General features: G+C 37.8%; 1 protein-coding gene across 2 annotated transcripts in view; it reads left to right on the plus strand.

Moving 5' to 3' along the window:
* SLAIN2 (SLAIN family member 2) overlaps positions 1-12265 on the plus strand; it is a 34330-nt gene extending 22065 nt beyond the window's left edge. Inside the window, exons 7-9 of one of the 2 annotated variants that reach the window (XM_014261460.2) lie at positions 3139-3216; positions 7613-7922; positions 9631-12265. In XM_014261460.2, the coding sequence (XP_014116935.2) occupies positions 3139-3216; positions 7613-7922; positions 9631-9697 (455 nt within the window). In that variant the 3' untranslated portion in view covers positions 9698-12265. The remainder of the gene's footprint in view (positions 1-3138; positions 3217-7612; positions 7923-9630) is intronic. The other variant, XM_005517726.3, reaches the window with a different exon arrangement.
* Positions 12266-15758: the final 3493 nt, after the last annotated feature.

The following is a 15758-nucleotide window of genomic DNA, read 5'->3' on the forward strand; positions in this document are numbered from 1 at the left end:
TATTGACAATCGTAAAACGGTTTGTGTGTGAAGTCAATGAGTAAGTATATTTGCTTAGTCTGGATTAAAAAATTTTCTGCAAAACTGTACACTGTATAAAGATTTCCAGAATTGTGTCCTTTTTATTGTATACTTTTTGTTTTATTGGTTTTATATTTTGTCACTTTGCACAAAGCACTGTTAAATTGCAGCAAATTTTTGTTTTCCCTTGGCAATGATTTCTGGGTCTTGGGATTTGAAGCTTCCTCATACACCTGCTAGTTTTGCATGAGCTTACCTTTGCGAGGATGCTGGCTTGCCACCTGAAGTCACTACTTTGCTCCTTGTCAAAGATTTGCAGTTCATAATTTACTTGCACATTTGCTGTGGCTGCAATACTGAACTTGCTATGGTTGCTGGCATTCAAAAATGAGCTAGGAATCCAGTAAGTGTCTGAAATGACAATTCCTCTAACAGTTTTATACCCAAATTGTATTTGCTAGCTTACAGAAGAGAGGGAAGACACGTATGTGTTTTGATGTACAACTGTAAACATGAAAACATTGGCAATTTAACTTTCAGCTGCAATGTGGTGAACAATCCAAATTGTTTTTGAAAAGAGACTGAATTAAATAGCAGTTATAAGAATGTGAATCTTCGTTTACATCTGATTCTCCATGCCATTCTGCAGAAAGTACTTTTTTTTACTATGAAAGCTAGTAAATATTTCACCTTAAAACACTGGGAGATACAATAATGTGTGTATTCCCCAAGGAATAGGTGTTATCTGCAGTGTTAGTGATGGGAAATCTCTGCATCTGGGTCCTATACCACATAGATTTTACAAAGCTTTAGAAGTTGTAGGGTGGCTTCTGTGTAGGAGCTACCTGCTTTTGGATTCTGTGTAATGCTTTTGTACTTAGTAGCACTATGAGCACATGGATGCTTTTCAGAAGGGCTAAATACAAAATTTTCTTGAAGAGCTGTAGATTCTGCAAACTGTCAATAAAGTGACTGGTCTGCTTGCCAAGTTCCAATTGCTTGGCATGTTCAGAGTAAAAGGAGGAAGAGTAAATCTTGAAGAAACCAAGTAGTCCAGTTCAGTTGATCAGAAGTGTAACTACATGTGTTCAGCACGCAGCAGTTGTGACAGGGAATGTCACAGCACACAGAGCACTTCAAAAGCAGCAAGTGGTGTGGATAAACATGCACTGAGCGCTTATCTCAAACTGCATGTTTGCTCAGCATTGCACAAATTGTACTGCCTAAGCTCTTTTCAGTGTTTCAGTGCACACAAATGTTTTGCTGTTGAGTGTCTATTTCGTGGAGTCTCCATTGAGAAGGAAGGAATTTGATATATACATATTTAAAATCCTTTCCATATCATCCCCTATCTCTGACTTACAAGAAGTGTGAATAATGATGGGGGAAGAAAGTGCCATGTGCAGTAGCATATTGAAATCTGAGTGGATTAGGACAAACCAAATTCAAAATATGAAGGAAGAAGCTTTTCTTCATTTTGTATGGTATGACAAAAACAGTGATTCAGTAAAAAATAATGAAGTGGAATACTTGAGGACTGAAGCAGTCTGGCCAGTGGTCTGCCTCAGTAAATTTCTAGGAATTGTGCTCATATTTAGAGACCTTACTGTGCTTAATTGGCTGTTCATATGTGTGCTTCAAAAAAAGTTTCTAGGAAGACCATGTACCATTTGAGTAAGAATATTGCCACAGGCTGTTTTGCATTAGATTCCAATTGATAGAAGGAATAAGGTTTTTATTAGTAGTAGGCACAGGCAGAATTTTACTGTGTTTATGAACAATCTAATTCCTTTCTACTGTTTGTTGAACATGACAGTTTTTAGTTAGTTATTAAGACTAAATTGCAGACTGCCTAGTCATAATTTCAGCATGATGTTAAAACATCTGAAGAATTTTTTATAGTTCATAAAATACTGTGTATTTTGCATTGACTGAAGCACAGGAAAGGTGATAGTAATCATTACATGCTATCAAACAAAAGGATTAACTAATACTAGAATTCAAATTGTTCCCCCCCAGCTTCTTTATAGCGATATTCAGTAATTGGTGATGGGATTGTTCCTTACTCAGGGTCAGGATCTTTTTGCACAGCTTCTCCTCCATCTTTCTTCCTTCTCACTATGGAAATAAGCCTTGCTAGTGCAATCAGTTTTATGCTGGTATAAAACTTCATACACCGAGATAAGCAGAGATGTTTATTCATATGTTATCATTTTACAAAGTCTCTGTGTAGTCAAAGCTTTATTTCATTGACTACTTTCCTCCTTCTTCGCCTTAAAAGTGCTGCCATGAAATAGGCTGAGTCAATGCATTCCTTCTGGCAATAAGTAATTCTCTCCATGCCAAGATTCTGCAGCTCTCAGAACATTGGCTTCTCTCTTGGTAACTGGTAGGTAGTGAGGTCATTTCAAGGCAGTACCAGCCCTTGAATATTACTAGACAAAAGGCAGGACAAGGAAGCAAAGGACCAATAAAAACGAATCTCCATCATGCTGTGTACATGCTGGCAGCTGGTAAATCTTAGTGTTAAGTCTTCATTTTAAGCTTAAGTCCTCTTGCATACCTCTTAAAGAGGGTAGAAAAAAGACAGTCTCTCAAGAAGGCTTAAGTTTCCATAGGTGAAAAATACAATTTGTTTATATGATGACCGTATTAGATGAATATTTATGCTTTTGTATAGTATTACAATATTTTTTTGAAAACACTTAAAATGAAAAATTTACTCTTGCTAGGTCAAATACAACAGTTTGATTTTCATCTTCGTATCTAATCTTGCTCTCATATTGCTGTAGCATGTCTGCTAGGTGGCTTGTTCTCCCTTTGGTGTTTAATTTTTGTTTTGCATTTCTGGGCTTTTTGCCCTGCAAGGAGCTTTACTCTTACCAAATCTGCGCATTTTGCACTGCAAAATTTCTGACACACTCCCCTGTAACTCTTTGCCATTAAGAGCAAGCACCATTCACAAAACTCCATCACTTCCAGAGTCATAACAGCTTTTTGAGTGTTTTACTCACACTGTTCCTTGACGCTTCACAAGTGGATACAATTCTGAAATTCCCAGTAAATTTAGTTTTCTTATCTTCTTAGACAAATATAACACTTCTTGTCTTTCAACAGCTCTGCAAAGGCAGAAAAATTTGCCTCGTGCTGCCTTCAAAACCAAACAGTTTCTTCAAACTCCATCTGCAAAAGGAGGTAATTAACTTACAACCTCTTATCAAGCTCCAGCAAATCTCAAATAATGGTTCGCCTGCATTAAATCTCACATGTTCTAGATTAATAAACTTGCTCTTGCAATTACTGTACAGGTTAACCAAGTGGTCCTTGCTGTATGAAAGTTAACTTCGTCTAAATATTAAAAATAAACTGTTATATAGGGGTTTGAGTTTTGAGATAAAAGTCCAAGGAACGGTGACTTTCTAACGTTAATCAGGAAATATGGATTAGAAAAGTAGACTCCTAAATGCATATTCACTAAGGCTATGTTTGTATAGGAATTTCTTTAATTGCAAATTACAATTTTGAAAACAAAAAGTTGGAAAGATAGTAATACAATCCTTTGTGCTGGGAACAAAAGCTAACAAATATATCCTTGAAAAGATGAGTGTAGACTAGCAATTTATTTTGCATGTACTTGTGCTTTCCCTTTTCCTCACAAAACCAGAAGGTTAATCCTAACATAGATGAATTAAGGTTTTTTGACTCAAGGAATTAGAGACTCTTGCGTATAATATTCCAGTTTGCTAATGGCTGAATTTGCTGGGGTTTTTTGGGTTTTTTTTTAAATAAAATTAAATATTGAGTCTCTAATCCAATTAAACAGTTTAATCTGATTTTTAATCAGTCCTGGCAGCCTTATATGTGACACTGCCTCAGTTTCACAGTTAAGGTAAACAATGATTCTGGTTTTAAGCATCGTTGGTCTGTTGTCTATTACAATCAAGAAGATCTCATCTTAAAATCATATTACACTTGAGACTAATTCATAAGCTTGTAGATGCTAGAATCCTTTAAGCGTTGTGAGAGTCTTTGATGCAGACATGAGGGGCTGACAGAATGTCTGTGTTTCTCTTGGGGGTTTAACAATGTCAACTCCTTAGAGTCATCTTCATGCCATGCAGAAAGTTTTAGTGAAGTATGATGACTGTGAAACAGATTCACATGTCTTAAGAGGAAGTCTCTTAACAGTTTTCATACTTCATACAAGACAAAATTCTCATAATGTTCTGCTTTGCATAAGACCACCATTGCTATTCCTCTGCAGAGCTTTCTTTGCTTTCTTTCCAGTTGGTCATGCCTTCCTCTGGATCTGGAGCACTTATTTTTGACTTAGGAATGTACAGAAAATCAGTTTTTCTTTGAGTTTATATTATTTGTAAAAAATTTATTAAACCTTAGAGAATGAGGAACAGAGCACATTGTGCTGCCAGTTACACATTCCAGTTTATGGCTGTTGTCATTCCTTACTGCAAATGAGGACCCTTTCAGTTACTTGCTTTGTCTTTTTCAGTTATTTGCTATTTATAGCCCTTAATGTGTTGGTTTTCTTTCTTCTGATCTGAGTTCCTCATGAGTATAGAAGTATTTAGCAGTAACGAAGCAAGACTTTTCAGAGAAATGAAAAGCTGAGCATCAGTTGATTTTACCTTTTTACAATACTGTTCATTACATAGCTTGACACCTTCCACACACACATTGGCTTTTTTTTTACCACTTTGTGGTAATATCTCCCCAGTGCCTTCTCTTCTCCAAGCTGAAGACCTCCACATCTCTCAACCTTTCTTTATAGGAGAGATGCTCATCCATGTTCTGTACCTGCTCCAGCACGTCCACATCTTTCCTGTACTGAGATGATAGATCCGTTTATTGATTCCTATAGTTAGACCTCATATGTTCTTTCATGTTGGGCTGATTCATCTCATCATGATGGTTGTGATTTAACAACTGCATTAGAATTTAATCTGTTTTCAAGTTGGTGTGCAGCAGCTGGCCTTGGATTGCAAGCCAAATAAGTTTGCAGCTTCACAGCATCCTACTTTGCCACATGGAGATCTCGTGCTCCCTGCCCACAATCCAGGACAGAATCCAGAGAGGGTAGGACATCTAAATGTCATGACTGCACCATGCCTTTTTTTTCCTTTTTCTTTTTTATTTTTTTTTTTTTGCCAGATGTTTTAGTTGTAGTTGTTTCTAGTTTACTTTATAAGGAGATTGAGTTGTGTAGTTATTAAGCACTACCCTTACACGTTTATATGCTTTTGTTAAACATCACCTAAGTACTATATGTCGGTATGCAGTTATCAAATAGTCTGTGGGGCAGTACCTCACTCTTTGTGATCCTGTCTTACAGATAAGCCACCTGACTATACTGAATATCCAAAACTGTTCTGAGTCCTAATTCTTTATCTGTAGAACAGAATTATTAGACAGTTTGCCAGACTGCATCATGCGGACTGCTCTGGAAGACAATGCATTCCTTTATGTACAAGAATGAATACAGCTCTCAGCAATGTCTGCAATGCTGTGCTGACAGGAAATGTTTTATGAATTGACAGCTCAAGTTTGCAGCATGGTAAAATATGGTCAGCAGAAGGTTAAAGAGAATGAAGAAGACTTATTTACTGCATCCTTACTTCTGCTGGGAATGTGACAAGCTTTCTTCCATTGCAACTTTTTGTTGCTTATATTCTGTACCTAAAAACCTTTTCCCTGTTGTGCCTGTAAGAGGCTCAAAGCTGTATTCAGTTTTTATACACTGGCATTTCTCTGTTGGTAGCTGCTAGCATGGCCCTGTGTTTGTGTTCCAAGCATTGTAATGAGGAGTTCAGTGATAAAAGCTCCCAATATTTACACTGTAGAGTCACTTGGAAATTCTGCAGATTTGATTGCATTGATATTAACAGGCGAGGTTATGTTTAAAAAACTTATGTATAATCTATCTTAGTCCTAGGAGCACTTGGATGCTCTTCTTGTCCAGTCATTCTGTTGCTAATGCTTTCCTTAATCCATACTCTGGCTTGACGCCAGCTTTTATTTTAAGGTTTTTTACTTAATCTCCCTGCCGCTTAGCAACTGTCATGTGTTTTTGACCTCTCTGTCACCTTTTCTTGTCAGCTTTTCCCATGAGCAGCTTCATGCTGTGTTTGATATTGCTATCAGGGGAAAGGCCCCCTTGGGTAATCCAGAAAGGAATCAAATCCAGTTCACATCTTAATGAGGTACATATTAATCTTCCTAGACATCCCCTGTAAGAAACAGCTTCAAAATGCAATCTCAAAATTACCAGTTCCTCTGTACGCCATTTAGGATGCTACATTCTTGCATTACTTGTCTCCATTCTCAGTCCTTATGTTCTTACTGGATCTACCTTGAAAATTACAATAGAAGCTGTGTTAAGGACCAGCTTCTTTATGTACAACATCTGTCAAAAATGATACAACTTTGGTCTCAGTATAAAACATTTATTTAGTAGAGGAAAGAATAGTTTATGCAAATTTACTAAATGTAAACGCGTTTTCATTACGTGATTGATTTGAACATCCTGTGTTGACTCTTACTGACCCACCCTAATCAGTTTCAAAAGCTGGTGAAATTTCATTCCATTAGTAAGATAATGGGTTAATTTAAGTATTCTGTTACAAATTATGCATAATTTGTAAATATTCCTCATACTTGTGAAGAATTATGCGTAAGGTTTGGCATTATTAAAGGATTGTTGAATATTTTGCCTTACTAACCTATCCCAGAAAGGACTTGAAAACAAAACCTAGCCTACTAACTCAGGTACAAAGTACTAGAAAACAGGTATCAGTTATAAACAGATATTTAGTTATACGGATAATTTATGTAGTGTTTGTAGGAAGAGGAAGGCTATAAATTGTTATGAGTTGTCTGGTTTAAGTTTCATAGCAGCACCTTAACATCTTTGGTGTTGGGGGTTGGCTGATGTCATCCTTAATCCTAACTACAGCATTATACCAGTTGCTAGGAAGAAAATTAACTCTTTCCCAGCTGAAACCAGGACAGCTGACCCCATCTTTTTTTTTTTTTGTCCATCTGCCAGAAAAAGTGGTATGTAATCATATCTTTAGATGAATTGTAATTCAGTGGTTGAAAAGAACAGCATAAAAGAAATACCAAGATGCTCTATGCTCAAAATTTCATCACTGAAGGCTAATAAACACTTTTAATCTATTTAAGGCCTGCGTCACACTCGAATACTGTATTCTCCAACACATTCTTTCACAGATGGGAATTAAGTTCACTTGTTTCTGAAGCAGTTAAATTTCTTCTTAAGAAATAACTTCTTCTCTGTTTTTTTTTTTTACTTAACTGATACAACAGTTACAGCCTGATTAGGATTACTTACAAATCCAAATAAATATTTGTAGTAAGCAAAGAGGGCATTAGAGTTATGATATCAAAAACACATGACAAAGATGACATCTGAATTCCTGTTTCTCATTGCTGCTTGATTGGCTGTATTCCATTATACATTCCATATTGTTTGTATAATCACATAAAGTAATTTCCAGTTTTTAACTTCAGTAATATTGTAACATAAGCTGAAAGTAATTTCTGTATTTTCCAGTACCTTCTTCGAGTAAATTCCGCTCGCCTGTGGCACCATCTCCCCTAGCTCTCCGACAACCAGTGAAAGCGTTCAGTAACCACGGACCCAGCGCGGTTGCCTCTCCAGAAGCCGCACAGCTGACGCACAGTAGTTCTTCCCCAGGGCCTCTTGCAGCCCAGAGCTCAGGCTTGCCGAGCCCTGCCAGCAGTATTAATAGTACTACTCTTACCAGACCAGCAGGGATGAGGAGTGGTTTGCCCAGACCCAGTGCCCCTTCCACGGGGGGCATCCCAGTGCCTCGCAGCAAACTTGCACAGCCTGTTCGCAGGTGAGTCTCTGACAGGTAGTCTTAGCTTGAAGTTTTCAAAATTAATTTTGTACACTGTGTGTTTGTACTGCTTCTTCTTCCAATTTTACTTTGATCTCAAGATCTTCAGAACAGAAATGGAGATCTCCATGTGAAGTGTTTCTAAAATAGTTTTGAATCCAAACTAAGAGATAAAGGCTCTTGAAATGAGAGAGTGAAGGTGAATGAGTGAAAGTGAAATCAGTAAGGAAAGATAGTGAACTAAATAAATAAAGTCTTCATCTGGGCTGAGAAGGCAGCAAGAATTTGTCTGTATGTGGTAAAAAGTTACCAAAATATAGCTGGCAAGAGAAAATTCACTTGTGTGAGTGACATATTCTGAAGTCAGAACTACTTGCCTCTGTTACTCAAGCAACAGTACTATGGTGAGAGTAGTTTCTCTCCTTGGGCAGCTGGAAACTTCCAGAAGGAAGATGCACCAAGACAGAGGAGGCATCCACAGCATTTGCTAAACTTAACTTAAAAATCACTGCAGTTAACCCACAAGATGAAACAGAATTTTTAGCTTAAACATAATTGTGCTAGCACCCAGCTACAGAAGTTGCTTGATGTCAGTGTCTTTTTGAAAACTACTGCAAGAGAGACTATTAACTGTGAACTTCAGTTTTCACTGAAAGTGTCAAGTAGAAGCTGACATAAGGAAGCAGTCGTCCATGAGAAATACTAATCCCCTTAAATGGAAGGGAAAAACAGTCTCTAGTACTGTAAAAAGATAAAATGGTGGTAAATAGCACATTGGAAAACTTCTGCAGTGAGTGCTGGAATGACAAGCGACTGTCACAGCACTGACTTTCATGAGTAGAGCCTACACTGGTCAGCAGTATGGAACTCTTGTGTAATAAAAAGCAATTGTTTTGCCAGAAATTTGTTAATAGTAGTGAAGTGTGGTTGTCCAAATCACAGCTTGTCTTATAGAAAAGTGTTTCACTTACTAAACTTTCTTAAAATTTACTTTTTTAATTTAATTTTTTAAAGTTTGCATGTATAGGGCAGAGGGAAACAGCCCAAGCTTGCACCAGAGGACGTTAAGATTGGGTATTAGGGGAAATCTCTTCACCAAAAGGGTTGTCAAACATTGGAACAGGCTGGCCAGGGAAGTGGTGGGGTCATCATCCCTGGAGATATCTAAGAGATGTGTAGATGTGGCAGTTTGAGATGTGGTCTAGTGGTGGACTTGTCAGTGCTGAGTTAATGGTTGGACTTGATGTTCTTACAGGTCTTCTCCAGCCTAAACAATTCTATAGTTCTATACTGCAGACTCTGTACACAGTGCAATAATCAAATTTCTATGAATGTCAGATTTTGATGTAAACAAAATACAATATTCTAAACAAGGATTTGCCTGTTCATATACATCACTGAAAAAAATGGCCTATTTTAGGTGGAAGCAGATTAAGTTTGTCTTTTCACAGAGTATAATAGCAATAACTTTTCTGTCTATTTATTTATTTAGCCTTTTTTCCTGACGTGGTAGTTGCCAAGATACAACACATGCAACCTGAAACTGAAAATACTCTAGGGTTTATCTTAAGTAAACTGTATTGCAGAGAAGTAAATGAATTAAGTGTATATTTCAGTTATTTATAAAAAATGTTTAAATTCTTATGTATTGTAGATAGAGACTTCAACAGTTATATATGAAACTGAAAAACATCTCATTTCATTTTAGATCATTACCCACTCCCAAGACATATGGCAACGTGAAAGATGAGAGTTGGAAAGATGGCTGCTACTGATCTGCACAGCTTCATGCAGAGTTTCAGTGCTCATGGATACTTCCTCACCAGGCTAAAAGCTTGATTAAACAAACTGTTCAGATGTGACTCTTGGAGTTTGTAAAAATTCCAAACCTCTCTGTCTCTAATTAGCACAAACTGGCAGAGATTATTATAAAGCAGCACTTTAATGACATCTAACATCAGATGTTTGGTGGTCATACAATCACTTCTACATTAAATTGCTATCAGTTCTGGGGGCTTTTTATTGCTTGCTAAAAATGTTATCAATATGAGCATTTATGAGAGTGGCCGATATCGGGGCAAAAATGAATGAATGCCAAAGAAATGCCCATCTTGAAAAACAGCAAGGATAACTATCAACAAACATTATCCAAAACTTCATTTTCAGCCTGTTTTAACTCAGCAGAAAGATTGGTGAATATGTACTATTGAAACAAGGCTACATGAATCAGAGCTAATGTTCTGATTGCAGACTGCTACAGTGCTAGGGAAATGTTGCTTTTACCAATTGTTTGAGATCCAACTGGGACTGAATCCATCCTTCAGTACTGCAGGAAGAATCAGCAGTTACTGTGGAGGGTTGGGCAGAGCAGGGTGTCATAGCCATGACTTTTAAGGTTTGAATGTAGCAGACACACATAATGCAATAGTATAGATTGCATCTTTCCTATGTTGATTTATTGGCATTACCGGCTCTTATGTTTGATTGCCAAAAGGGCTTAGTATCAGTTGTACAATCTTTCTAACCTTAAATTCCTGGCTCAGGAAAGATGGCCTTCACTATTGTAGCCACAATTTTAACACATGGCTTGCTATTTGGGGAAAACTTTTTTAATAGTAGGTTTCCTTGCAAAACAAAGAGCAAGTGATAATTTTGATTTGTTGTAATACCATACCACTATACTCGCAGCCTGCAGCAACTGTAAATGCTGATAGTTAAGGAGAAGAAAACACAACTATGCACTTGTAACATACAAATTTTAAGGAAATGAGTTGACTCTTGATGCCAAATGATATTCATTTAGGTGATGTTCCATGGTATGAGGGAGTTTTCTGTATCCTATTTTTTTACTTTCATCCATTTCTTAAATTGGTTTATTTTAAATTGTAAATATTTTTACAGAAGATATTGCTCATGTAAGTGTGTTTAAATATGTATTTTGCCTTACATATGTGTATCTTACATTACTGGTAACAGAGTATGAAACCTGCTATGTCTGTTTACAAGCTATTAAAATCCTCTGGTGGCTCTGACTTACTCTAACACATTTTGCTCAGAACAACTGATACATTTAGCGCTGAACTATTGTTTTCTGTTTTGGAAGACATCATGCAAAAATCTGTAGCTAAAATTGTATTGGGTGGGACTAGTTAAGTGGAGGGATTTTGTTTGAAGGTTTTTCAGTATTTTGGATGTACAGTTGATGAAGTAAGAGAATGTGAATGGTATATCCTTTGTGCAATGAATGACAAACACTACACATCGGATTGGATGGTAGGTAGCCTTCAACTCCATTAGTATCTGAGTTTGGGACTGCTGGTGTATTTTGCCTCCCACCACTAAGAGGATAACTAATCCTGAAATTCTAGCACTTGAATTTTAGGCCAACATTAACATATTCCTGGATGAAAAGCCATGCAATACTACTTGACTTGGAAGAAACCAAATAGGAAGGAGTGGAGACTAACTTGCAACTTAAACTACTCAAGCAAGCTCTGGGTTGATGGGTGACTTCACACCCCAGAACAAGATCTGTGCTAAGACTTCAAAGTCAGGGTGTCAGATATACTGTAATTGTCAGATTTCAGCAGAAACCACCTTTCACCAGTACAGAGCAGTACATACCACTAATCTAGCCTTGAGTCACCTGCAGGTACAGGGAATGGATGTCAGTATCTCATGTCACTGTTCAGCAGAAGACAGGACTAGATCAAATGTGCATATTCTCAGTAAAGCCTGAATTTTAACATTTCAGCATTTTACAATCAGTGCTGCAGTCTTCACTGAAGAAAGGGGAATTTAAATTGATGGATTTTATCAAACTTCACTTGACTTATAAATTTTGAAAGTCAGTTTAGATGATGATATTGGGGGTTTTACCATGGCTGCATCAAACTTGTGTACGTTTCCTTAAGTTAAGTAATTCATCGCTTGGGTAAATTCAGCTTGAGTTTTATAGGGATTTTTTTCTCTGCTATTCCCCCCAAAATACAGCAAATGACTTCCTGAGAAGACACTGTCTGTTTGCTAGAAAGCCTTTGTGCATTACCAGTTCATTGGTATCAGGAAATCATGGGGCTCTGTGTTTAGAGATTTACTGCAGAATTGTGGAAATATGGATTTGATAAAATAGTGCCTATGATTTACTTAACTTATGTTTGATATAGTAGTAAGGGTTTTATGAATGTGGATTACTTTTTGTGCCAACAGCTTGGAATTGATGTATGTGTGTAGGCAGAAGGATTGATTCTGCTCCCAAAGTTATTTAATTTTTTTTGTGTTTGAATGTTTTTGTAAGTGTTAAAAGTGTAAAAAAATATATAAAATATTCTTACCACAAAATACTTCCTGGGTCATTATTTTTACAACAAAGTGTTTTGAAAAGCTCTTAGAAATTTAGAGCATATTATTTATTTTTTTGTCTAGTAGGTTGGGTTGTTTTTCTGGAACTGTATTCACTTTTCTAGATGTCACCAGTATTGGTTTCTGCCCACTGGAAGTCATGAACTGAATACAGCACTCTTATTTGGGTGAAATCTATGATTTTGTTGAGAGACAGAGGTGGACTTGTGCCTCTGCTCCGGAAGGACCCCGCATAGTTCAGACTTACATGAAAAACTGTATTCTAAATTTTCATGCAGAGTGATCTGTATGAGTAGTTTGAAGTATACAAACAGACCTTTCCATTTTTTTAGGATTTGTGCTCACTTCACCACATGAAACAAAATTTTAATTTTGAAAATTCTGTAATTTGTGCAGAAAATTACAGTACCTACTAAGCCCTCTTGGAACTGATAAGTACACATTTTATGTACCTTCTACATGAATGCCTCCATCTTTGGCTCACATACAGGGAAGAAGCTAGTTTCGAATTTGGTATCTTTCTGTAATCTGCATTTTGCTACAAAGCAGTGGGTGCAATAGTAATGTGAATGCCATCTTTGTCTTATTTGGTATTAATAAGGGTGGGTTTAATTCTATTTGGCAACCACTTAATATTCAGTTTAACAAAATTTAAGCTGTAAAACTTTTAATTAATTGTTTATCCCAGCATAGTCCTCTATTTTGTAATTAAGCCAGTAGGTTAAAATGTTATCCCCTAGTTTAGCTGATGTATTTATGTAGAACTGGCTTCAGACCTGCTGCTTTTAAAAAGTATTGCCACTTTTATGTCATGCAGTCAAGTACCCACTTTTCAGGAAAGTAGAGCAGCGTCAAAATCTGGTAATTAATAGTCTTTTGCCCTTCTCTTTTAGTAGGTTTCTGTAACAAACTCTTCTATATTAAACTCCTGTTTATAATTAGTATCATCACCATATCGCAAGACTGAAGACTAGAAATAGTATTTTTCTCAGTTCTCATTCTGAGGGAAGGTGTGACAGCTCCTTTGGGTCCTCTTACATTTCATGTGTATTCCCCTCTAGAAGCCTGATGGCAGTGGTGAAGAAAAAAAAGTGACAAACATGTAAGGAGGCAGAAGGCTGAAAATGCTTATGCTGCTGGTCTTGAGATGGCTGCACAGTGCACAATCTAATCATTTAGAAGTTAACCTTTTTCTTTCTTGAAGTATTTACATTAAAACAGGTATGGGAAATGACCACATCAGCAGAATTGTCTGCAGTTCTCCCTCTTTTGATCGGAACAGAACAAACTTTAGATTTAATGACTGCTTTTTAAGTAAAACAGGCAACATGTGAGGTTGCTTTGATTTAAGAAACAAACCAGAAGCCCCACCTGCTCCATACTTGCATTTATGCCACAGTGCAGTCCGAGTCTGACACCTACAGGCAGCCTGTCTGTACTCATCCTGCTTCAGGAAGTTGATGCTGGGATTTGGCTGCTCTCTGGAACATCTGTGTTTTACACACAACTGCCCAGTGAAGAAGACGCTTTTGGCTCCAAGAGTTAACTGAAAAGGGAAAATTTCACCAGACTCACTCTCCACAATATTTTACAACTGTTTTCAGCTGTAATACCACATAGAGTTTTGGTGTGTGTCATTGTCCTCTTTGCACTAAATGATAAATTCTGTTGGGACCACGTTAAGCATTTAGAAGGACACAAACTGTAACTCTGATGATTAAGCTGGTTTGTAGCTCTTCAGCATTTATTCAAAAGATTCAAAGGAATAGGTAGCAAAAATTACTTCTTACCAGATAAGTGATTTTTTAACTTGGTGTATCATCCACCTGTTACAAACTGAATTAAAAATAAAAAAAAATTATTTGAAAACTGGAATGCCTGCAATCTCTACGCAGTGTGGCACTCTCAGGGGACAAAAGTGGACTCTACCTTTCACCAGACTAAACAAAGGAAGATACTGATATTGTAATCTGAGCTTCTGTCAGCAACAGCATAAGCAGATGGAATCACATGGTTGGAAAATACCTCTGAAATCATCAAATCCAACCAACCAAGTGCCATGTCCAGTCTTTCCTTTAACACATTCAGGAATTATGATTCCACCACCTCCCTGGGCAGTCCATTCCAGTGTCTAATCACACTTTCTGTGAAGAAAAGTCTATCTCAAATGGAAACCTCCCCTGGGACAGCTTGACTAGCTAACTGAAAGAAGAGAGCCATCCTCACCTGACTACAACATCCTTTCATGCAGTTGCAGAGAGGGATAAGGTCACCCCTCAGCCTCCTTTTCTCCAGGCTAAAAACCCCCAGCTCCCTCAGCTGCTCCTTGTGCTAAAACTAGAACACAAGAACTAGAACTTGTGCTAGACCCCAGCTTCATTGCCCTGAAAGCAACAAAAAATAATGTAAATCCATTTTCTTTTGAAAATAGTTTTAATAACTTACACAGTAAATACAGTAAATAATAATTTTAATAACAAACAACAATAAAGCTTAAAAGACAGTGATATGTGATGCCTTCTCCCCCAGCATTTTGTCCCCCTTCCTGCTGTTTTTAAATTATCCCTGAAAGCTTGCTTCCATTGGCACTACAGTATGGGAGATTCAAGACAATACACCTGTTGGGGTGAGTGGGATATGCCTTACTGGGAAGTTTACTTTGTGGTTCATCCCCACTGCCACTTGGCTGCTGGTTATCATGCACAATGCACAGAATACAGAGTATATATTCTTTTCCATTCTGTTATTTTCCATTCTCTTTGCCGTGATTTTCTTGGCACTTGGAAAATTGCAACCTTTCACAGCCCTGCTATGACAGGCTGATTGAAAACCTCACTAGTGCAAACAGCTTGAACTAATGTCAGACTAACTACTGCATACCCCCCCACCCAGCACATGATCTCCAGAAGCCTGATACCACGTACCTCCACCCTCCCCTCCAGTAGCAAGACTAGGGTTTTTTTCATGGAAACTCTCTACATAGAAAAGGAAGGTAAATAAAACCACTTCTGTTCCACATTATTCCCTGCCTCTGCCCTGCCCAAGAAAAAACGGTGCTTATTAAATGTGGGAGTAGGTCATCAGTGACTTCACTTGGGACTCGCTGTGGCCTTGGCTGCTTAAAGCCACAAATGGGATCAGGAAATAGCTGGGGTGTGATGCCTTGGTGGTGGAAGAGTGGTCAGGGTAGGGGGCTGGCTTTCCCCAGTCTCCTGCTCTTCCCAGGTACCCCCTTGGGCACTGACAGATCAGCTGCTCGGTTGGACGGGGTTGGGGGGCGCTGCTCTAACACCGGCATCACTGCACTGTAACTCCCAGCAGTCCCCTCCATTTGTCTTACGGCGCTCTTCCTAAGTTGTTTCCCTTTGGACATTATCAGCAAACAAAACTGCACAACCCATTACAAAGGCTGTTACCCGACTGATCCTTACCTACCTTTCACTCAGCAGGGTTAACACTGCTGTGTGAATTTTA

This window comes from Pseudopodoces humilis, chromosome 6 (genome assembly GCF_049639895.1).
Source record: "Pseudopodoces humilis isolate 2021_Gansu_Grassland_sample_001 chromosome 6, ASM4963989v1, whole genome shotgun sequence".
NCBI lineage: Eukaryota > Metazoa > Chordata > Aves > Passeriformes > Paridae > Pseudopodoces > Pseudopodoces humilis.